Source organism: Oncorhynchus gorbuscha, unplaced genomic scaffold (assembly GCF_021184085.1).
Source record: "Oncorhynchus gorbuscha isolate QuinsamMale2020 ecotype Even-year unplaced genomic scaffold, OgorEven_v1.0 Un_scaffold_2113, whole genome shotgun sequence".
Taxonomy (NCBI): Eukaryota; Metazoa; Chordata; class Actinopteri; order Salmoniformes; family Salmonidae; genus Oncorhynchus; species Oncorhynchus gorbuscha.
In genome coordinates, this window is record NW_025746705.1 from 63,979 (window position 1) to 89,480 (window position 25,502).

The 25,502-nt window shown below is 44.3% G+C and overlaps 1 protein-coding gene and 1 long non-coding RNA gene across 4 annotated transcripts; both read right to left on the minus strand.

The window, feature by feature from the left end:
* Nucleotides 1-278: 278 nt before the first annotated feature.
* LOC124025000 (inactive serine protease PAMR1-like) lies at nucleotides 279-18,631 on the minus strand. 3 transcript variants are annotated; one of them, XM_046338704.1, is made up of 12 exons: nucleotides 18,252-18,631; nucleotides 14,482-14,557; nucleotides 13,376-13,501; nucleotides 10,968-11,082; nucleotides 10,493-10,710; nucleotides 10,165-10,272; nucleotides 9,038-9,238; nucleotides 7,878-8,165; nucleotides 7,263-7,329; nucleotides 3,616-3,878; nucleotides 2,706-3,022; nucleotides 279-1,170 (listed from the first exon to the last, which is right to left on the minus strand). In XM_046338704.1, the coding sequence occupies exons 1-12, from the start codon at nucleotides 18,291-18,293 to the stop codon at nucleotides 598-600; spliced, it is 2,394 nt and encodes a 797-aa protein (XP_046194660.1). In that variant the 5' UTR covers nucleotides 18,294-18,631; the 3' UTR covers nucleotides 279-597. The 3 variants fall into 3 exon arrangements, with proteins under 3 accessions (XP_046194660.1, XP_046194658.1, XP_046194659.1); XM_046338702.1 differs by having other exon boundaries at nucleotides 14,482-14,661; XM_046338703.1 differs by lacking the exon at nucleotides 9,038-9,238 and having other exon boundaries at nucleotides 14,482-14,661.
* Nucleotides 18,632-20,089: 1,458 nt separating this feature from the next.
* Nucleotides 20,090-23,667, minus strand: LOC124024998. The gene is made up of 3 exons (XR_006837125.1): nucleotides 23,519-23,667; nucleotides 21,333-21,494; nucleotides 20,090-20,936 (listed from the first exon to the last, which is right to left on the minus strand). It is a non-coding gene; the product is annotated as an uncharacterized LOC124024998 (long non-coding RNA).
* Nucleotides 23,668-25,502: the final 1,835 nt, after the last annotated feature.

A 25,502-nucleotide genomic window follows, 5' to 3' on the forward strand; every position in this document is an offset into this window, starting at 1 on the left:
GCTATTGTGGACATTCCTGCAGTTAGCATACCAATTGCACTCTCCCTCAAAACTTGAGACATTTGTGGCACTGTAACCAAACTGCACATTTTAAAGTGACCTTTTATTGTCCCCAACACAAGGTGCACCCGTGTAATGATCATGCTGTTTAATCAGCTTCTTGATATTCCACACCTGTCAGGTGGATGGATTATCTTGGCAAAGGAGAAATGCTCACTAACAGAGATGTGAACACATTTGTGGACAACATTTGAGAGAAATAAGCTTTTGTGCATATGAAGCATTTTCTGGGATCTTTTATTTCAGCTCATGAAACATGGAACCAACACTTTACATGTTGCGTTTATATTTTTGTTCAGTGTACATAATAGTAATTAGTGGTAAATATACATCATAGTAAATAATGCCAGGGATGACTGTCCTCCCCACATCTCGTCTTAGGAAGTCTCCAATTGGCTCAGCCGAATACACTGCCAAGCACTTAGACCTTATCTGTTTCAGGGAACTGGCAACAGTGAGTAAGTGAGTTGTTAGAAAAATAACACAGGCTGTCAATGATGGTGACAGAGTGGCTGAGACTGGAGTCAAATCAGAGATCTACTTCATGTTTTTCTGTATCCAGTCTTTGAAGTTGTTTATCCGGGTATGGACTGTGTAAAGCCCTGGGCCACAGTTCCATTTCTCATAACCAAAACTTTCTAATGCCAGAAGCTCCCAGACAACACTATCATCCCCCTGTCCCGCCGAAGGACCCGATGATGGCTTAGTGGCAGGAGATGGTATGATTGTAATGCCTGCACTGACAGTGGGACAAGGCTTGGTGGGATTGAGAGGGTGGCGCATTGCACACAGCATATTGTCAGTGATGGTGACAGGGGCCCCGCTCTGAGCAAACTGCCTCTCGCACTGAACGACATCCCCCAGCTCGACTACTCCAGTCTGGGCTGTCTCGGCGTCTAGGCTGGGTTTGGAACTGGACCTTGAGTCAGATGCAAGGAGCCAGCCTGTGGCATAGCCCTGTGTGGCGGTCACCTCCCCACCTTGCATTTTGGGGAGACACACGGGCAGCACACGTTCACTGATCTTGGCCTTGTCCCGTAGCTTCAGAACGGCCAGGTCCGAGTCCAGTGTCACAGGATCAAAGCTGGGATGGACCAGGACAGAGGAAACCTGTTGGATCAGAGGAGACATGAGACAGATGGACCAAAATGAATGCCGTGCGGAGAGTTAGAGCAGTGGCAGCTTGCTTGGCTCAGTCTAAACACATAAGTGTCCCAGCATGCAACTTGGCCGGACCTAAGCACAGCTTACTGACTTGCCATGTGCATTGAGATTTGGTCGGTGAGGTTGGCAACAATAGTCTTCCAATCTGTTCTCCGGAGGGAAGTGTTTGTGCATAACGCAAGGAGGTCTAATTGTTTAGGACAAACCCCCAACCTTAGTTTCCTACATCTCCCATTGACATGACAATATATGTCATACAGATGTAGGATCTTAATTTGATCACCCTGTTGCATAAGAACAGTGATGGAAATGTAAAACCTGTAGTGTATTTGAGGTTTAGAAAGGCTTCTGAAGTTTGTAATTTACACTTTAAAATGCCAGACTTGATTAGCCTTATGCAAAATGTATCAACCCCAACAAACATGTCCATGAATTATAATCCATATAATAATTCACATTTCCTGGTGGTGCAAGATTATTTTCCTGCTGTAGCAAACTGGCTCAAATTAAGATCCTACACCTGTAGGTGTTTCTCAGTTCAGGATTTGAAGTGACTATATTGCCCAACATTTTAGCACCTTATGGGCCTACTTGAGGCTCCATTTACCTAATGATTTTACAATGCTGACAGAAATGTGTTTCAGTGAAATCTGATCATATCCAAATATTACATATGATATGTAATATCATATGTATTTACTGATGATATCCAAATATTATAATTTGTTGGAAATTGTTATGTGGAGGACACAGGATCTTTTAATGTTTTCTTTACAGTTAAACCACAACAAGTATTAGAGGAATAATCTGATATGGAAATCAAGACAATTAGACTGCACCTTTAAAATGGACCTATCATAAATCACCTTGGCATGTTTTGGTAGGCATTAAAGGAGCAATCTACACTTCTTTCATCCACTTATGAATGAATGATATATACCCATTGGTACCCATTCTTATATACATTCTTTTAGAATATAACTTAGTTCAATTGTCGTACCCCATCTGAACTCAACATATAAGCTTCTTTTGCTCCAATGTTTGTAAACAACGTAAATGTAAACAAACACTGTATAGCCTCAAAATACGGTTACAATATAATGTTCTATATCATTATGGATGGTCAGTCCTTGCAATCCATGGTCAGTCCTTGCAATCCATGGTCAGTCCTTACAATCCATGGTCAGTCCTTGCAATCCATGGTCAGTCCTTGCAATCCATGGTCAGTCCTTGCAATCCATGGTCAGCTGTGTCTAAGACTTTGAGAGTGGTGACATTTCTCCAGCCACATTCCACAGCTTTTTACCAAAAACACTGGTGGTGTGTCAGCTTTGTTATTGTTTCAACTGCAGATTGGACCTTGTAGACGTTGTCAAGACAGTATTATAACAGCTTCACAACTGTATTCACAGACTTCAAGAGACTATTTTACCCCCTGTGTAGATAGAGCATCCCCTTAGCTTAGCATCACTCACACCCACCTGCAGTTGTTTCAGTGTCCTCATCTGGCCCGGGCTGTGCATTCCCATCACCACTTTAATGTTGGCTGGATCTACCCACTGCGGCTTGCCCACTCCTGCCACCACCAGGCAGTGAGCTGCCACCAGCACACTGAGCTGGGTGACTAGTGCTCCACTGCACGCCAGCTGCCAGGGAGAGGAGGCCTCCTCTGGTGCCGTCTGTAGGCCAGAGCCAGCTCTGCGGATGATGTGGGAGCGGAGGTAGATGGCTGCATGCCAGGGCCATCCAATCTCAGTGAGGTTCTGAGGGCTGAAGCCTGCTGGGAGTTGACCACACACTGTTACAGAAAGAGAGAGGAGTAGGTGTCAGAGATGGGAGAGGAAATGGGTTGTTTCTGACTATATTTCTAACTACCATGTACACCTGTGGAGGCAGGTAACCTAGCGGTTAAGAGTGTTTGGTCAGTAACCGAAAGGTCGCTGGTTCAAATCCCCGAGCCAACTAGCTAAGAAATCTGTCAAATGTGCCCTTGAGCAAAGCACTTAACTGGAGCATCTGCAAAGTGACGTAAATGCATTAGGGACACTTGAACAGTGATTTAAAATGTATCATTAATGTGTACTGCATTGTATTGGGGTGGTTAGAGCGTTGGGCTAGTAACCGAAAGGTTGCAAGTTCATATCCCCGAGCTGACAAAGTACAAATCTGTCGTTCTGCCCCTGAACAGGCAGTTAACCCACTGTTCCTAGGCCGTCATTGAAAATAAGAATTTGTTCTTAACTGACTTGCCTAGTTAAATAAAGGTAAAATAAATGGATCAAATAAAGTGGCACCATATTTGTAAAACCAAACGTGTTCATTCCCTCAAGATAAAGTTTGAGTACATCTCCCTTTCTCTGCATCTGTTCTTTAAGTCAGCGCTGCCCTCACCTGGCGAGCAGGAGACATGATGCCCGCTCCACCTGCCAGTCTTCAGACAGGAGCGCCGGGGGCTACCGTAGTGTTGGTAGAGAGAGGAGGCACACTCATACTCTATGCTAGTGGACAGCTGGTGGAAACCACGGGGTAATTCCCTCAGGACAGGGTCTTGGGTGTTGGGGAGGTTCCCTGAGGAGGGTGGGTCCATGCCAGGGGGGTGACTGTCATAGACCGTATGGGTGGATGAGGTGTGAAGCCTGTGGACTGGACTATTCCTGTAGTAGGGGACAAAGAAGGTGTCTGTGTTCAAGGAGAAAAGCTTAACAATGGGCATGTTTAAAAGAGATGTAGAATAAATGTTTACTGGGAAGTTATTGTCTGTAAAACACGTGTCAAACTCATTCCAAGGAGGGCAAAGTGCCTGTGGGTTTTCGCTCCACCCTTGTACTTGATTGATAAATTAAGGTCACTAATTAATAAGGATATCCCCTCACCAGGTTGTCTACAGCTTAATTGAAAGGGAAAAAACTAAAACCTGTAGACATTTGGCCCTCTGTGGACTGAGTTTGACACCACTGCTGTAAAATAAAACCTAATCCACTCAAAAACTAGAAGCAGTGTATAAATTCAATCAAGGTGCCGGCTTTGTACAGATTGACAGTCAGAATGACACGTATAGTAGTGTTAGTACGGGTCATACCTGGATGTACGGATCATACCTGGATGTACGGGTCATACCTGGGTGTACGGGTCATACCTGGATATACGGGTCATACCTGGGTGTACGGGTCATACCTGGGTGTACGGGTCATACCTGGGTGTACGGGTCATACCTGGATATACGGGTCATACCTGGGTGTATGGTGTCATACCTGGGTGTACGGGTCATACCTGGGTGAACGGCGTCATACCTGGGTGTACGGTGTCATACCTGGGTGTACGGGTCATACCTGGGTGAACGGCGTCATACCTGGGTGTACGGGTCATACCTGGGTGTAAGGCGTCATACCTGGGTGTACGGGTCATACCTGTCATACCTGGGTGTACGGCGTCATACCTGGGTGTACGGGTCATAGCTGGGTGTACGGGTCATACCTAGATGTACGGGTCAAACCTGGATGTACGAGTCATACACGGATGTACGGGTCATACCCGGATGTACAGGTCATACCCGGATGTACGGATCATACCTGGATGTACGGCGTCATAGATGGGTGTACGGGTCATACCTGGGTGTAGGGGTCATACCTGGATGTACGGGTCATACCTGGATATACGGGTCATACCTGGATGTACGGGTCATACCTGGATGTACGGGTCATACCTGGGTGTACGGGTCATACCTGGGTGTATGGTGTCATACCTGGGTGTACGGGTCATACCTGGGTGTATGGCGTCATACCTGGGTGTACGGGTCATACCTGGGTGTACGGGTCAAACCTGGATGTACGGGTCATACCCGGATGTACGGGTCATACCCGGATGTACGGGTCATACCCAGATGTACGGATCATACCTGGATATAAAGGGTCATACCTGGGTGTACGGGTCATACCTGGATGTACGGGTCATACCTGGATGTACGGGTCATACTTGGATGTACGGGTCATACCTGGGTGTACGGGTCATACCTGGGTGTACGGCGTCATACCTGGGTGTACGGGTCATACCTGGGTGTAGGGGTCATACCTGGATGTATGGGTCATACCTGGATGTACGGCGTCATACCTGGATGTACGGGTCATACCTGGATATACGGGTCATACCTGGATGTACGGGTCATACCTGGATATACGGGTCATACCTGGATGTACGGGTCATATACCTGGATGTACGGGTCATACCTGGATATGGACGGGTCATACCTGGGTGTAGGGGTCATACCTGGATGTACGGGTCATACCTGGTATACGGGTCATACCTGGATGTACGGGTCATACCTGGATGTACGGGTCATACCTGGGTGTACGGGTCATACCTGGGTGTACGGCGTCATACCTGGGTGTTAAAGGGTCATACCTGGGTCATCACCTGGGTGGGTCATACCTGGCGGTCATACCTGGGTGTACGGGTCATACCTGGATCATCAGCTGGGTGTACGGGTCATACCTGGGTGTACGGGTTATACCTGGGTGTAGATACCTGTACATACCTGGGTGTTCAAACCTGGATGTACGGCGTCATTCCCGGATGTACGGGTCATACCTGGATGTACGGGTCATACCTGGATGTACGGGTCATACCTGGATGTACAGCGTCATAGATGGGTGTACGGGTCATACCTGGGTGTAGGGTCATACCTGGATGTACGGGTCATACCTGGTATACGGGTCATACCTGGATGTACGGGTCATACCTGGGTGTACGGGTCATACCTGGGTACGGGTCATACCTGGGGTCATACCTGGGTGTACGGCGTCATACCTGGGTGTACGGGTCATACCTGGGTGTACGGCGTCATACCTGGGTGTACGGCGTCATACCTAGATGTATACGGGTCATACCTGGATGTACGGGTCAAACCTGGATGTACGGGTCAAACCTGGATGTACGAGTCATACCCGGATGTACGGGTCATACCCGGATACCTGGGTACGGGTCATACCCGGATGTACGGGTCATACCCGGATGTACGGATCATACCTGGATGTACAGCATCATAGATGGTTGTACGGGTCATACCTGGGTGTAGGGGTCATACCTGGATGTACGGGTCATACCTGGTATACGGGTCATACCTGGATGTACGGGTCATACCTGGATGTACGGGTCATACCTGGGTGTACGGGTCATACCTGGGTGTACGGCGTCATACCTGGGTGTTCGGGTCATACCTGGGTGCACGGCGTCATACCTGGGTGCACGGCGTCATACCTGGGTGTACGGCATCATAGCTGGGTGTACGGGTCATACCCGGATGTACGGGTCATACCCGGATGTACGGGTCATACCCGGATGTACGGATCATACCTGGATGTACAGCGTCATAGATGGGTGTACGGGTCATACCTGGGTGTAGGGGTCATACCTGGATGTACGGGTCATACCTGGATATACGGGTCATACCTGGATGTATACCTGGGTCATACCTGGGTGTACGGGTCATACCTGGGTCATACCTGGGTGTACGGTGTCATACCTGGGTGTACGGGTCATACCTGGGTGTACGGCGTCATACCTGGGTGTACGGCGTCATAGCTGGGTGTACGGGTCATACCTGGGTGTACGGGTCATGCCTGAATGTACGGGTCAAACCTGGATGTACGAGTCATACCCGGATGTACGGGTCATACCCGGATGTTCGGGTTATACCCGGATGTACGGATCATACCTGGATGTACGGCGTCATAGATGGGTGTACGGCGTCATAGCTGGGTGTACGGGTCATGCCTGGGTGTACGGGTCATGCCTGAATGTACGGGTCAAACCTGGATGTACAAGTCATACCCGGATGTATGGGTCATACCCGGATGTTCGGGTTATACCCGGATGTACGGATCATACCTGGATGTACGGCGTCATAGATGGGTGTACGAGTCATACCTGGGTGTACGGGTCATACCTAGATGTACGGGTCATACCTGGATGTACGGGTCAAACCTGGATGTACGGGTCATACCCAGATGTACGGGGTCATACCTGGATGTACGGGGTCATACCTGGATGGGGCCTTTGGCTTCACAACTTTGTGTCTCACCAGCTCAGATACCTTAGGCTCTCGACAGGCTGTGGACACAGAGGAAGAGCCCTTAACCACGTAATCAACAGTATTGTCCAGTAACCTAAACAGCAGCACTAAAGCACTATACAGTCTGATGTTATTTAAGCAATAAGGCCCAAGGGGGTGTGATATATCGCCAATATACCACACTTAAGGGCTGTTCTTATGCACAACGCAACAAAGAGTGCCTGGACACAGCCCTTAGCCGTGATATATTGGCTATATATCACAAACCCCAGAGGTGCCTTATTGCTATTATAAACTGGTTACCAACATAATTAGAGCAGTCATAAGGTGAATGCACCAATTTGTAAGTCGCTCTGGATAAGAGCGTCTGCTAAATGACTTAAATGTAAATGTAAATGTAAAAATGTATGTTTTGTTATACCCGTGGTACACTGTCTGATATACCACGGCTTTCAGACAATTAGCATTCAGGGCTGGAACCACGACTCTCAGCCAATCAGCATTCAGGGCTGGAACAAGTCAGTTTATAAATGTGGATAAACATGTGCAGGTGTTTTATCTAAATGGCTGTTTGCTGTCAGTATACCTCTCACACACAGTGGTTGCCGGCCACTCCACGAGCCATCTGGGAGACAGGTGCTCCGGGAGCCGCCACTCAGGATGTAGGAGGGGTTACAGAAGTAGTCCACTGTGTCAGGACCTCCTCCAGAGCCCCGGACCAGCTGGAGGTAGCCATGGTGCAGCCTGGCTGGAGAAGGACACACCCCGAGCCCTCTGACTGGGTCTGCACCCCTCTGACTGGGTCGAACGGGCTCTGACTGGGTCTGCACCCCTCTAACTGGGTCGAACGGGCTCTGACTGGGTCGAATGGGCTCTGAGAGACACGAAGAGATGGAGGAGAGTCATGTTTTGAGAAATGGGCTGGTTATTCAATGGTCTACCATGACTATGTTGTGTATGTTCATTCATTGTGTACTCTCTTCTTGTTTTCCTTGTGTACTCTCTTCTTGTTTTCTTGTGTACTCTCTTCTTGTTTTCCTTGTGTACTCTCTTCTTGTTTTCCAGTACTCTCTTCTTGTTTTCCTTGTGTACTCTCTTCTTGTTTTCCTTGTGTACTCTCTTCTTGTTTTCCTTGTGTACTCTCTTCTTGTTTTCCTTGTGTACTCTCTTCTTGTTTTCTTGTGTACTCTCTTCTCGTTTTCCATGTGTACTCTCTTCTTGTTTTCCTTGTGTACTCTCTTCTCGTTTTCCTTGTGTACTCTCTTCTTGTTTTCCTTGTGTACTCTCTTCTTGTTTTCCTTGTGTACTCTTCTTGTTTTCCTCGAGTACTCTTCTTGTTTTCCTTGTGTACTCTTCTTGTTTTCCTTGTGTACTCTCTTCTTGTTTTCCTTGTGTACTCTCTTCTTGTTTTCCTTGTGTACTCTCTTCTTGTTTTCCATGTGTACTCTCTCCTTGTTTTTCTTGTGTACTCTCTTCTTGTTTTCGTTGTGTACTCTCTTCTTGTTTTCGTCGAGTACTCTCTTCTCGTTTTCCTTGTGTCCTCTCTTCTCGTTTTCCTTGTGTCCTCTCTTCTCGTTTTCCTTGTGTACTCTCTTCTCATTTTCCTTGTGTAGTTTATTTTATTGACACGTGAGGCATCATCTAATGTAATGCACCTGTTCCATCAGTACTCAGGTCTGCAACATTCCTGTCTGTGGAGGTGATCAATAACGTTGATCCATTCATTTACATGATCTTTAACATTACCTTTATCTACCTTCCCACAGATGGGCACCGTGCCACTCCAGGTGGCGTTGGGCAGACAGGTCCTCTGGGGGGTGCCAGTCAGTGTGTAGGGTGGGTGGCACAGGTACTGAACAGCCAGGAGCTCATCCTCCAGGCCGTACACAGAGAGGAGCTCCCCGTTCACGGGCCTCGCTGGCAACACACACACCTGACTCCTAGCAACTGGAAGGCAGAGAGAGTGTTGTCTGTGTAGAAATATTATATCAACCATCCCCAGTTTGGTCTGGACTCCTGAAATGACCCGTAGCCTTTTCCTGCAGTCAGTGACCAATAGCGCCCCCTTTTGGCCTCATGGGTGGAATGTTATATTTTAAATAAAAGATTTACAAAAAATGTAACTGATGAAAATCTGGTGTTTCTATGTCAAACAGTTTTGTTATATGTCAGTCTCCTGTGCATATAAAGTGTAATATTGTAATGCAAACTCAATATTGAAGACATTTCAACTCCATATCTGACAATGTCTTCTTTTTCTAAGCCCATAACCATGTGTGTGAGGTGCATACTTCTGTTTCAATGTAGATTTGTTTAAGACTACCAAGAAACACTCTGTGTGAACCTGATATAACCGAACGCAGTAAAACGTTCTGTATGACCCTGATATAACCGAACGCAGTAAAACGTTCTGTATGACCCTGATATAACCGAACGCAGTAAAACGTTCTGTATGACCCTGATATAACCGAACGCAGTAAAACATTCTGTATGACCCTGATATAACGTTTCTGTATGACCCTGATATAACCGAACGCAGTAAAACGTTCTGTATGACCCTGATATAACCGAACGCAGTAAAACGTTCTGTATGACCCTGATATAACCCAACGCAGTAAAACGTTCTGTATGACCCTGATATAACCGAACGCAGTAAAACGTTCTGTATGACCCTGATATAACCGAACGCAGTAAAACGTTCTGTATGACCCTGATATAACCGAACGACCTGTATGACTGATATAACCCACTGCAGTAAAAGGTTTTCTTCCCAGGAAGCAGTAGAGCTAGGTTTTATAATACCTGAATGATAATGAATAACTCACTTTGTTTGGGGAGGAAATGAGGTTATGGCTACCAGACGGATCACTAACCATTCTCACACAGTTGACCTGTGTAGCCTGGCAGACATGCACAGCGAAAAGACTGTACTGGGTTCAGCAAACAGGTTCCATGGTGCTGACAAGGGGAGGGGCTGCACGCTGCAAGGGAGCCGCAAATACAAAACAAACAGACAATTAGACAAATTATTCATGAATAATGAATAATAGGCTGAGCAACAGACAGGCTGACTGACAGACCTGCCTGGCTGATAGATTTAAATAATTTAAATCATCTTGGCCAAAATGTAACCATATAAGGACATGCAACATCTATGCTAAAGTCTCGTTCATAAGGGCAATAAAACCTGCCTGTAGCTACCTGAGCTCTGCTGAAAAGTGGCGAAGAAGCCATCAAAGTTGTTGTAGCCATCTGAGACAAACAGGACGTGCAGCCTGCTTCCAGAGGTTCTGATTGGTGGAGGCAGCTCATTCCCACAAAACCGGCCAATGACGGGGGCGCTCAGGCTGTCACCATCTCGCAGCTCCACGTAGTCATAGTGACAGTTGTGGTCAGGCTCTAGACTAAGCATGGAGAACCTGGACGGATCCAAACAAGGTCTTTGTTATCATCATGTTTGTCTGTTAAGTAGGATAAGATATTAATATATATAGTGTCCATACTAGGACATCATCTTACTACCCTTTAAAAAACAAATTCAGTACGGATCCATGAAAGCTGTGACTGGATTGTGACAAACTACTTCCTCATAGAATACCATTCAACTTCATGAAAGCCAATGAGAGAATCAATGAATTTGACAGTGTAGTACAGTATAATCAATTCAGGGACCCACCTGAGCTCCACGTTCTCCCCTTTCTCTACCTGCACCCTCCACTCACAGTGCGCATTGATGGGGTAACTCTCCAGCATGATGTGGCCCTGGGCTCTACGAATCACCCCTCCACATGCTAGGGACAAGAACACATACTCTGAGCTCCCATAATGCAACACAAAATAACTAGAGATTAGAACATAGATGTTTGTAGCAAGTCATTCAAGTCGATGTGTAATGAACAGCGTTGGGGAAGCTCCTCTGAAAATATAGTTTACCAAGCTACCAATTACATCACATCCGCAGAGGTTGAGCTACACTGAAGTTATAAACACAGCTTTCTTAACTGTAGTTATAAACACAGCTTTCTGAAATGAAGTTATAAACACAGCTTTCTTAACTGAAGTTATAAACACAGCTTTCTTAACTGTAGTTATAAACACAGCTTTCTTAACTGAAGTTATAAACACAGCTTTCTTAACTGTAGTTATAAACACAGCTTTCTTAACTGTAGTTATAAACACAGCTTTCTTAACTGTAGTTATAAACACAGCTTTCTTAACTGTAGTTATAAACACAGCTTTCTTAACAGTAGTTATAAACACAGCTTTCTTAACTGAAGTTATAAACACAGCTTTCTTAACTGAAGTTATAAACACAGCTTTCTTAACTGTAGTTATAAACACAGCTTTCTTAACTGTAGTTATAAACACAGCTTTCTTAACTGTAGTTATAAACACAGCTTTCTTAACTGAAGTTATAAACACAGCTTTCTTAACTGAAGTTATAAACACAGCTTTCTTAACTGTAGTTATAAACACAGCTTTCTTAACTGAAGTTATAAACACAGCTTTCTTAACTGTAGTTATAAACACAGCTTTCTTAACTGTAGTTATAAACACAGCTTTCTTAACTGAAGTTATAAACACAGCTTTCTTAACTGAAGTTATAAACACAGCTTTCTTAACTGAAGTTATAAACACAGCTTTCTTAACTGTAGTTATAAACACAGCTTTCTTAACTGAAGTTATAAACACAGCTTTCTTAACTGAAGTTACTTTTGATTTGATTTGATATACTGTATATATATAAAATGTCATAGAATACAAATTGCAAGAACAGATAACACTGGAGTCAGAAGATAACATGGTGTTTAATTTAGCCTATTAAACATACAAACTGTGTTTCAAGTGAGAATTAGACAGGTCTGATGAATTAGACAGGTCTGATGAATTAGACAGGTCTGATGAATTAGACAGGTCTGATGAATTAGACAGGTCTGATGAATTAGACAGGTCAGATGGATTAGACAGGTCTGATGGATTAGACAGGTCTGATGAATTAGACAGGTCTGATGAATTAGACAGGTCTGATGAATTAGACAGGTCAGATGGATTAGACAGGTCTGATGGATTAGACAGGTCAGATGAATTAGACAGGTCAGATGAATTAGACAGGTCTGATGAATTAGACAGGTCTGGTGAATTAGACAGGTCAGATGAATTAGACAGGTCTGATGAATTAGACAGGTCTGATGAATTAGACAGGTCAGATGGATTAGACAGGTCTGATGGATTAGACAGGTCAGATGAATTAGACAGGTCAGATGAATTAGACAGGTCTGATGAATTAGACAGGTCTGGTGAATTAAACAGGTCTGGTGAATTAAACAGGTGAATTAGACAGGTCTGATGAATTAGACAGGTCAGATGAATTAGACAGGTCTGATGAATTAGACAGGTCAGATGAATTAATAATAATATAATAATATATGCCATTTAGAATTAAACAGGTCAGATGAATTAGACAGGTCTGATGAATTAGACAGGTCTGATGAATTAGACAGGTCTGATGAATTAGACAGGTCTGATGAATTAGACAGGTCAGATGGATTAGACAGGTCTGATGGATTAGACAGGTCAGATGAATTAGACAGGTCAGATGAATTAGACAGGTCTGATGAATTAGACAGGTCTGGTGAATTAGACAGGTCAGATGAATTAGACAGGTCTGATGAATTAGACAGGTCTGATGAATTAGACAGGTCAGATGGATTAGACAGGTCTGATGGATTAGACAGGTCAGATGAATTAGACAGGTCTGATGAATTAGACAGGTCTGGTGAATTAAACAGGTCAGATGAATTAGACAGGTCTGATGAATTAGACAGGTCAGATGAATTTAACAGGTAGGATGCCAAAAAAGTAAGGAATTATTGCCTACTTCATACATTTTCTTTTAGCAAAAAAAGTAGTGTGTAGTTCCAGTATTTAGATACACCACTATATGGCTAAACATTAATTAACTACTGAAATGTTACCAACATTTCAATGTAGTTCACTACTCCCCAACACTGGCAATGAAACAAGTGAAAAACTCCCAAGGACTGTAATTTAGAAAATGCTCTACCCCTGAAACAGCTGACTCACTCTTGCAGTCTCCACCTGCCCAGCCCTGACGACAGTCCGTACAGAATCTTCCTCGGATGAAGAAATCATCCTTGGCCTCCCACGTCCCATTGTGACAGGTTTTACAGTTCTCAAACAGACTGCAGCCTGAGGGAAGAGGAGAAACAGGGGAGCCATGAGGTCAGGTCAGTGTTCTGCAAGCAGCTAAATGACATGTCATTTCAACCAATGTTTAATCACGTTCAATGTTTTGGTTCATTTAAACGTTTATAAATCTGTAAGAAAAAGTGAATCCTTGTAATTACAACTTAACGTTAAAGCTTTATCAACATGTGAAGAATAAGAAGATAAATGTCAGTATGCAAAAAGTTGTATTGGGTAAGAAAGCTGGAAGGGAGTAAGAGGGAAGCAGTAGAGGGCACAGATTAAATAGAAGGAGACAGATGTCTCACAGGATGTAGAAATCTGAAGCGTCCGTTTACAGCTTCTTCTCACCACCAAATTTGGTGATGGGAGGAAGTCCAGGGGCGGAATGTGGGAGAAAATGGAGTTAAATGAAACTTGGTGTCAATACAGTTCTCTTCCCAAATTACAATCTGTTATGAACAGAGTGAACTAAGTTTTGTGTACTTGACCCTTTACCAAAGTTCCAAAAAATGGTTTTGTTTACAAGGAATGCAACGGCCAATTGAATTATTGCACATGAACACTTCACAAAGAACGTGTTACCTAGCAGAAATATGCAAATATATGCTAAAACATGACAACAGGATCTCGCTAGGTCGTGCTTGGTTCTGCCCACCTCCATGCCTGTTCTGCCCACCTCCATGCCTGTTCTGCCCACCTCCATGCCTGTTCTGCCCACCTCCATGCCTGTTCTGCCCACCTCCATGCCTGTTCTGCCCACCTCCATGCCTGTTCTGCCCACCTCCATGCCTGTTCTGCCCACCTCCATGCCTGTTCTGCCCACCTCCATGCCTGTTCTGCCCACCTCCATGCCTGTTCTGCCCATCTCCATGCATGTTCTGCCCAACATGCTTCATTTGCTCCCACTTGAAATGACAACGATGAGATATTTTGGGGATTAGTTACCAGTATCTTTGGTAGAGGTCTGATAGGTTGTTTACCAGGGTGGATGATGCAGGGGTCACACTGGTCCAGTTGGTTGCGGCAGCAGGGGACGGAGTAGCCCACCCGTGCCCCCTGGGAAGGACATCTACACTGGATCAGCTGGTACTCACAACAGTCCCTACACATGTGGTTCCACTCTGAGCTGGGACACTTGTCATCCACCACACCTCTGGAATCTAAAATCAATCAATCAGTCAATCAAATGTATTTCCTAAAGCCCCTTTTAGCGTGGCAAGTAGCCTAACGGTTAGAGCATTGGGTCAGTAACCGAAAGGTTGCTAGATCGAATCCCCGAGCACGGCAAGTTGAAGAATGTGCCCTTGAGCAAGGCACTGAACCCTAATTGCTCCAGGGTCACTGTTGACAATGGCTGACCCTGGTCGTGACCCCATTCCCTGCGGGTGTCTCAGGGAGAGTTGGGATATGCAAAAAGAAACACATTTCCAAATGTATTAACACATACCTGCACAACACATGATACCCAGCCTAAACTCAAAACAACAAGCAATGTCGTATCAAGGGAGTTTCACATAAAGAGACTGGCATGTTGTGAATCAAGGTATCCTAGTGGTCAGAGCGGACTAGTAACCAGCAGGTAGTCTAGGACTAGTAACCAGCAGGTATCCTAGTGGTCAGAGCGTTGGACTTGTAACCAGCAGGTATCCCAGTGGTCAGACTTGTAACCAGTTCCCAGGACTTGTAACCAGGTATCAGGGTATTGGACTAGTAACCAGCAGGTATCCTAGTGGTCAGAGCGTTGGACTTGTAACCAGCAGGTATCCCAGTGGTCAGAGCGTTGGACTTGTAACCAGAGGTATCCTAGTGGTCAGATTGGACTTGTAACCGAATCCCGAGCTGACAAAGTAAAAATCTGTTATTCTGCCCCTGAACAAGGCAGTTACCCCACTGTTCCCGGTAGGCTGTCATTGAAAATAAGAATTTGTTATTAACTGACTTGCCAAGTTAAATTTAAAAAACATGTCACATGGCATTCATTTGTCTATGATTACTGCTTCTGTAAAATAACATGCTCTATAGTCTACATGAATGCACGTCTGGATTCATGACATATACTTGCCAAAATAATATTTAGCTCTAGTTTGAATGCAACACAAAACAAGGACGCCTCGTCTGTACATACATTTGAAAGCAACACAAAACATTCTACATACATTTGAATGCAAAACAAGGACAACACAAAACAAGGACGCCTCGTCTACATACATTTGAATGTAACAAAAACAAGGACGCTTCGTCTGTACATACATTTGAATGCAACACAAAACAAGGACGCCTCGTCTGTACATACATTTGAATGCAACACAAAACAAGGACGCCTCGTCTGTACATACATTTGAATGTTTCCTCTCTGTACTGGAAGAATGTTTTTTGGGGATGAAGTCATTTGTATGAAGCTTACTTCTGCTATCTCAGAGATCTGGTTATCATATTAGTTTGACTAGGGCTCTATAACGCTACGTTTAACCTGGCAGACCAATTCTAATATATTTTTCTCACTAATTGGTCTTTTGACCAATCAGATCAGCTCTTTTGCCAATGATTAGGGCAAAATATCAGAATTGTGCTCCCTGTGTAAACGCAGCCATAGCTACATTAGTAGTTTGGGTCCTGGATGCTGAAACAGCCTTCTAGCAGTGTGTATATCAGACAATATGCCACGGGTATGATGCAAAACTCATTTACAGTCATATTTATGTTGGTAAACAGTTTATAATGGCAATATGGCACCTCAGGGGTTTGTGGTATATAGCCAATATATCCCTGCTAAGGGCTGTGTCGTAAGAACAGACTTTAGGTGTGGTATATTGGCCAAGATGTAACAACTCCCCGGGCTTTATTGCTTAAGTATAGCATGTGTACACTGGAGGAGGGTTTAGGGTAGCAATCCTCTGTGAGACTATAATTGGTTAGATACCTCTCATCAACTTCCAGGTGCCTTGTGGCAAGTTCTATGTGATTCTATGCTGTGATTCTACAGTTCTCTGGTGACTAACTCTACTGAGTGGGTTAATCCTATTGAAACAGGGCTAATGTGCTTGAATCGTAAATTAATGGTTCACAGTTCACATCGTGCTCCCCCAGGGGTCATTACAATAGCAAGAAATCCCCAAACCCAATCTGACCTTGTCTCGTGATGGTTCCAAAGGCATTAACCTTCTACAGACTAAACCCTGTCTAATCTGGGGTTCTACTATCTATATGGAATTGTTTTAAAAAGGTCACACCAAGGGTCATTTATCTATTTGATTTAACATTTTAAGACCCCTTGAAGTATAAAATACAATATAAAAACAAATAGTTGATGAAACACATCGAATAACAGATTCACTACATGGAACAACAGATGGTCCCCCACCCAAAAAAAAATCTAAAGGAAGTTTGTTCTGAAGTGTCTGTCCTATATCTGAGAGAAACAGTTGTTGTTGTTTTAGCATTAAGTCTCCATATATACTTCCATTCATTTTTCAACTGTTACCGGGGGACCTTCAGGCACGTCTTGTGAGGCCTGTGGGAGTCCTAGAGCATAACAACCACATGTACGTGTTCATGAGAGTCTCACATCTTACTAGTGTGTAGCCCAAAATGTTGGGACGCTGCAGACAGAAGTCGGCAGATCGTCTGTACCGACTTCAGACGCGTTCTAATACTTTTGTGGGGGTTGTAGAGCAAAACAGAGAACACCACCGTGTTCATTAGAGTCTCATCTTTCCATAGAGGGGTCAGGCCAAACTCTGCTACAGACTATTTTGTGAGAAGACCCATTTTTGGGATGTCTCATGGTCTGACAAATATCTAGCTCTAGCTCTGTCACCTTTCACCTTTCACCTTTCACCGCAGATTCGGAAGTGCAACATTAGCGGATTGAAATATATCTAGGTGAACAGATATCTCTAGTTTAAACTGACGTCTTTTTACAGGGATTATTTTGTTATGCTAATTCGATTTCTAGGGGGTTTAATAGAGTCCTACAGTCATACATATTCTCATTACAGTCTGGTCAAAATGAGTGTGGCAATACATAGACAATGTCCTCAGCTTTCTAACAGCAGGAAACTTAGAATCCAGACTTGACAGTGACTAGAGAAGTTAACTCAGACTTGACTAGGTCAGTGGCTAGAGAAGTTAAAACCCAGACATGACTAGGTATTTGACTAGAGAAGTTATAACCCAGACTTGACTAGGTCAGTGGCTAGAGAAGTTAACTCAGACTTGACTAGGTCAGTGGCTAGAGAAGTTAACTCAGACTTGACTAGGTCAGTGGCTAGAGAAGTTAAAACCCAGACATGACTAGGTATTTGACTAGAGAAGTTATAACCCAGACTTGACTAGGTATGTGACTATAGAAGTTAACTCAGACATGACTAGGTAAGTGACTAGAGAAGTTAAAACCCAGATATAACCAGGTATGTGACTATAGAAGTTATAACCCAGACTTGACTAGGTCAGTGGCTAGAGAAGTTAAAACCCAGACATGACTAGGTAAGTGACTAGAGAAGTTAAAACCCAGACTTGACTAGGTATGTGACTATAGAAGTTAACTCAGACATGACTAGGTATGCCCATATGACTCAGAGAGGACATAAATTACTCAGCAAGTGCAAAAGAAAAACTCTAACAATGGAAGTTGTGTGAACAGTTCAGAATAGGGAGGCTAAAACAAGTTACAGCAGGCTTCGTAGAGTCATACATCTGAATGAAATGAGTTGTCATCAGTATATGATGGAACCATCGCTCTAGCTCTTACCGTGGGGCCAGGCAGTTGCATGAAGGCAGAGTAGAATGACATGGAGAAGAAGAGGCAGGAGGTGTCTGGGTTGCAGATGAGGGGACATTGTCGTCCTCCCAGTGGGCTGCACCCTCTGGCACACAAGGACCATAGAGCTAGGAACCAGAACACACATGATGTCACTGAGGAGTGACAGGAGTCCGGAATCTAAAGTGTTCCTGTTCAGAACGCTCCACATCAATCCCACTATCCTCTCGTTCTCTGGGCTCTAGATGCAAAGCAGCTGTTGAGGAGAACACACACTCACCACACTAAAAGAGAGAGATTTAACCCTTTCTTTTCACCAGGAGTCACACTGGCATTCTGCTCTCTCTCTCTCTCTCTCTCTCTCTCTCTCTCTCTCTCTCTCTCTCTCTCTCTCTCTCTCTCTCTCTCTCTCTCTCTCTCTCTCTCTCTCTCTCTCTCTCTCTCTCTCTCTCTCTCTCTCTCTCTCTCTCTGATGATGATGGACAAGCTCCATGCATCTGAACTCTCCAGCTTCTGTTTTTACAGACGTGCCATGTTGAGTTCTGGAAGTCCAGAGGAAAAGGGGAGTGGCTGCATATTGGCATGTCGAGAGTGTTGCAGGGAAAAACACTGTCACTTTTAATGGAGAGAACAGAGATGGCGAGTTGATGATACTCCAGGGAAAGATGTTTTCCGTCTGTGTTTGTATGGCGAAGGAATTCAGGGAGGCCTGAATCAGGACGTCATTGTACTGTAAAACCCCCTCAGGCTCTGGCCTGCGAGATCTGCAGGGAGGCCATGCCAACAAACTGTGATAAGCAGAAATAATGTCATTCCTGTTCCTGTTCATAGTTGTCTATAGGAGCGAACCTGGGCAAAGCTTCTATACAGGATGACAGTGTATTCTCTACAAAAGGGCCCCAGGCAATGGGGCGGACAGGCACTGCACAGCTCATTGCAAATCACTGTTTGTTTTTCATTACCTGGCTTGAATACAGTTTCCATGTAAAAAGAAAAACTCTTTTCCCAGGCATTGCATCCAGATGGGACTCGGAGTTAAGATTTTAACTGACCATAGGGACCAGACCCATTAGGTTTAATGGACATTTGCCTCCTAGTTCCAGTGAAGGTTGAAAAGAAACCAAAGAAAACCCCCCTATACTTTATGTACTATAAATTACAAACCCTAGCCAATAACCCTTCCACCCTTGTGTACATCTAAGGAATACAGACTTTTCAAATGCCTTATCCAAAAACAGTCTTCGGGAATCGACTACAGCCAAGGTAAATGGAAATATCACGTAGATTTTATTTTGAGTGGACCATCCCTTTAAGCAATATGGTAATAGCTTAACATCCCCTTTCTGAAGACAAGAGACACCTGGTGGTTACGTATAGAAACAGCATTTAATTAGTAAAAACATATTTTACACTTTTACAAATTAAGTCAAAGCACAAATTGATTTAGAATACATCCATTAAAAAAAAAGAAAGATACAATGAGTAGCCATGAAGGGTGGAAGAAGAAGAAAGGTAAATATATGACAGAGTGACTTGGGGTAAATATATGACAGAGTGACTTGGGGTAAATATATGACAGAGTGACTTGGGGTAAATATATGACAGAGTGACTTGGGGACAGAGTAAATATATGACAGAGTGACTTGGGGTAAATATATGACAGAGTGACTTGGGGTAAATATATGACAGAGTGACTTGGGGTAAATATATGACAGAGTGACTTGGGGTAAATATATGACAGAGTGACTTGGGGTAAATATATGACAGAGTGACTTGGGGTAAATATATGACAGAGTGACTTGGGGTAAATATGACAGAGTGAGACAGAGTGACTTGGGGTAAATATATGACAGAGTGACTTGGGGTAAATATATGACAGAGTGACTTGGGGTAAATATATGACAGAGTGACTTGGGGTAAATATATGACAGAGTGACTTGGGGTAAATATATGACAGAGTGACTTGGGGTAAATATATGACAGAGTGACTTGGGGTAAATATATGACAGAGTGACTTGGGGTCACATCGGACGACAGCACAGACTGCTGAAACAGACTCATGAGATTAGTTTTGACTCATTTGTCATGCAAACACAGTGACTCTTTAGCATTGAAGCAATGATGGAACCAGAGACATATCTAAAGATAGTTTATTATAGCAAATATATATAATAAACTCTATACGTGCCTCTGTGAAGATCCATTGATATGATTATAACAATTAATTGCTATACTCGGCACAATCCCTTGTGCTATTTGACAGATCAATAAACAAATCATTTCACATCAGAACTTATTGATAGAACTTGTGGATAAATTTAACTGCGTAGTTAGTAAAACACAGATGAATGAATATGGTTTATATTTGACCCTTTCCTTCATTTATACTGCAGGCACAATAGCAGATTACCTCCATATGGGACTGGGAACAACAGCACTGTTACAGGCTTTTCACACTACTGACCCGAACTGGGCCGATACCAACCAAGCTGTACTGAGCTGGCCTGGTCATGAACACACCAGATTTGATGGCACCATGCTGAAAAGGACAATGTGCTCAGAGCCAGCAGTTTGGGTCGGTACGATGGTGTTAAAAAGGTCTTTGTTACTGGTTCGCAGGGCTGTGTGTGGAGGGCTCTCCCTCCAATCAGCGTTGAGTCCAGGTGCGTCAACAGTCTGGGGAAAAAAAGATGTGTAGGTGAATACTAAACAGGTTTCCTGATGAATTCACAGTCAACACTCCAATCTTATGCCTCCCATTTTCTAAACTGCATCACTTTTCAACAGAGTATCTGGTAAATCTCTGGTTTCTACTAACCTGCAGTCACCTTAGCACTAGATCAAATGACCCCCTTGGAATCGTAACATTAAGTTCTAATGGGCATTCTGTTGGGTCCGGTTTAAATCTGATGTGTGGGTTCTTGTAGATCACACAGAGTCTTGCTTTGTGACCACGACCTCTTAATGTTCTCGTGTCAAGGCTTGGGACAACAGCTGGAGGTTCTGCCTGATCCAACACCTCCCCAAAGCCCAATGGTTTAGGAGACAGCCTACTGCGGGTAACATCCTTACCGTCTGCTAGTAAGGGCTGAGCTGGGGCTGAGCTGCAGCAATGGACCTTGGCCTGGGTGCCCCACTCTGTTAGCTCCAGCAGGTTGGAGCCGTGGCCCCTCTTCCCCGGGGGTGAGGGTCCCGCTAGCGTCCGGTCTTACTGTCCGGAGTGAGAGGACGAGTCTGGAACCACAAGGGCCCCAGTTAGAGATCCTGCATTGAGATGCACCATGCAACACACATTACCCACAGGCTCTCTGCTGGGTTAGCTGGCTAGGATGCACCATGCAACACACTTTACCCACAAGGCTCTCTGCTGGGTTAGCTGGCTAGGATGCACCATGCAACACACTTTACCCACAAGGCTCTCTGCTGGGTTTTACCCACAAGCTGGCTGGGATGCAGCTAGGATGCACCATGCAACACACTTTACCCACAAGGCTCTCTGCTGGGTTAGCTGGCTAGGATGCACCATGCAACACACTTTACCCACAAGGCTCTCTGCTGGGTTAGCTGGCTAGGATGCACCATGCAACACTTTACCCACTTTACCCACAAGGCTCTCTGCTGGGTTAGCTGGCTAGGATGCACCATGCAACACACTTTACCCACAAGGCTCTCTGCTGGGTTAGCTGGCTAGGATGCACCATGCAACACACTTTACCCACAAGGCTCTCTGCTGGGTTAAAATAATGTTACTGCCAGAGTTACTTCTAGAATAGATCTGGTAATAACATAAAAAGAATGTTACTGCCAGGTTATAGACCATGCAACACACTTTACCTACTAGAGGCTCTCTGCTGGTTACTTCTAGATTAGCTGTTACTGCTAGGATGCACCATGCAACACACTTTACCCACAAATAACATAAAAGCTCTCTGCTGGGTTAGCTGGCTAGAATGCACCATGCAACACACTTTACCCACAAGGCTCTCTGCTGGGTAATAGCTGGCTAGGATGCAGAATGCAACACACTTTACCCACAAGGCTCTCCGCTGGGTTAGCTGAATAGCTAGAATGTTATGCCAGGTTACTTCTAGATTAGATCATGATAATAACATAAAACACACTCAGCCAGGTCAGTTACAGTTTGGTGGGCTGGGTTCAGGTATGAAATGACTGCAGGTCAGTTACAGTTTAGTGGGCTGGGTTCAGGTATGAAATGACTGCAGGTCAGTTACAGTTTAGTGGGCTGGGTTCAGGTATGAAATGACTGCAGGTCAGTTACAGTTTAGTGGGCTGGGTTCAGGTATGAAATGACTGCAGGTCAGTTTTAGTTACTTTTAGGATCCTTGCTAAAATAATGGGTTAATTCTAGAATAGATCCTTGGTTGCCAGGTCAGTGGGCTGGGTTCAGGTATGAAATTAATTACTTTTAGAATAGATCCTTGGTAATAACATAAAAGAATGTTACTGCCAGAGTTAATTCTAGAATAGATCCTTAATAACATAAAACAATGTAATAACATAAAAAAGAATGTTACTGCCAGAGTTAATTCTAGAATAGATCCTTTAGATCCGTAATAACATAAAACAATGTTACTGCCAGAGTTACTTCTAGATTAGATCCATGGTAATAACATAAAACAATGTTACTGCCAGAGTTACTTCTAGATTAGATCCGTGGTAATAACATAAAAGAATGTTACTGCCAGAGTTACTTCTAGAATAGATCCTTGGTAATAACATAAAATAATGTTACTGCCAGAGTTCATTCTAGAATAGATCCTTGGTAATAACATAAAAGAATGTTACTGCCAGAGTTACTTCTAGATTAGATCCGTGGTAATAACATAAAACAATGTTACTGCCAGAGTTACTTCTAGAATAGATCCTTGGTAATAACATAAAACATGGCTGAATCAGAATGACTGCCAGCGTGAGTGGGTCTTGACACACACACATTGATGTTAGATGTTGCATGAGGGATAAGGCTGACTGTTACGCTACCAGCCATGTAATTACATGACGTTACACAACCATAAACTAGCTCAAGGGGAGAGCAATGCAACACAGAGCAATTCATATCACCGCCTGTCAGTCGACCGATAGAAAAACATCTAGCCGTCAAAGAGTTTCCCAACCAGGTGAATCTGACTGACGTCCTGGCAGCTCTGCTCGGGTGTTCAACGAGAGAATCTGTCAAGTACACTACTGTAGAGGGGCCTGTGGGGATTGGACAGCCTGTGTGTGCGCTCTGTGTGTACCTAATGTAGTCTCCGCTGGGGTCAGTCCTCCGGCCGAAGCCCACAGGACAGTAGCAGTGGAAGAACTGCTGGGAGAAGGAGCTGCAGGAGAGCCCACATCCAGCTGCCTGCGTTCACACTCCAGTCTGCATCCAGGAGCAGCTCCTCAAACACCTGCAATACATCACATATAGAAATATAACGCTAATAAACCAGTCACCTGCTTGTCCAGAAGGGATACAGCTTTTGTCAAAATGGACTCTTCCTAGCAGGTTAGGAGAATTAGGTTAAGGTTAGGAGAATTAGGTTAAGGTTAGGGGAATTAGGTTAAGGTTAGGATAATTAGGTTAAGGTTAGGAGAATTAGGTTAAGGTTAGGAGAATTAGGTTAAGGTTAGGGGAATTAGGTTAAGGTTAGGAGAATTAGGTTAAGGTTAGGAGAATTAGGTTAAGGTTAGGGGAATTAGGTTAAGGTTAGGGGAATTAGGTTAAGGTTAGGGGAATTAGGTTAAGGTTAGGAGAATTAGGTTAAGGTTAGGAGAATTGGGTTAAGGTTAGGATAATTAGGTTAAGATTAGCTAAAATGCAAAACATTTACATTTTTGACGTCAATTTGACAAAAACTGTATCCCATCTAGATATGACCCAGTCACCTAGGACTAAACCAATGCTCAAACACAAAAAAGCACACACACAGACAAACACACCCCTCTTCAACACATGTAACAAATAGAGATACAACATTATTAAAGTTAGAGTACTGAACTGAAACAATAACAAAGTGGTCACCAATCCTCTTTTTTGGTTAAAAAAATAATAGAAAATGAGAACTAGTTTGTATTGGACAAATTCAGGTAGGTCCCTCCCCGTTTGGTTCTGTTTGGTTCCTACTGAAGATACCCCAGTAATGAGCAGATAGACTCTCAGATGAGGGTCTGGTTAGGTGGTGAAAACTAACCCTCCTCTGGGAGTCTTTGGGTGTGCATGTCTTTGCTGCATCCCTGCTCTAACACACAGCTAATCATCATCATCAAGGTCACCATGAGAAGCTGATTAGTAAAATCAGGTGTTAGATTGGACCAAGAGCAGAAAACACACCTCTCCAGGAGAAGATTTCTATCTTGTCTCTAGGTGTCTACAAAAACATACTGTAGGTTGATCATAAGGAAAAGTACATGAAGAAGCATCCACACCAACTTTATCTTCAGTGTTTGTGATCGAGGTGGCAAGGGAGCCTTGGCTGGCTGGTCACTATGCCAGGCCTGGATACACCCAGATCAGGTGACTCACCTTTTTGTCCATATGATTGTTCAGTCTCTCCAGTGCCTCAGTCTCCCTGCCCCTCCACGCAGCAGGACCAAAGCAGTGAGTCTTAAAACCTGCCCGATCATTTTTTGTTGTTGTCAAATTCCATTAAAAATCAAACCGATTTATCATCACTAGCCCTCGTCTGAATTAGATTTTTTTCCGATCCGTTTTTGCCTCTAATATTTTTTAACAAAGGCAAAAGGCCACATCCTGGATTCATAAGGAGGGGACAGACCAGAGTCTGTTCCTGTTCCTGTAAGACCAGAGTCTGTTCCTGTAAGGGGGACAGACCAGAGTCTGTTCCTGGATTCCTGTAAGGAGACCAGAGTCTGGGACAGACCAGAGTCTGTTCCTGTAAGGAGGGGACAGACCAGAGTCTGTTCCTGTAAGGAGGACCAGGACAGACCAGAGTCTGTTCCTGTAAGAGGGGGACAGACCAGTCTGTTCCAGTAAGGAGGGGACAGACCTGTAGACAGACCAGAGTATGTTCCTGTAAGGAGGGGACAGACCAGTCTGTTCCTGTAAGGAGGGGACAGACCAGAGTCTGTTCCTGTAAAGACCAGAGTCTGTTCCTGTACAGACCAGAGTCTGTTCCTGTAAGGAAGACCAGAGTCTGTTCCTGTAAGGAGGGGACAGACCAGAGTCTGTTCCTGTAAGGAGGGGACAGACCAGAGTCTGTTCCTGTAAGGGGACAGACC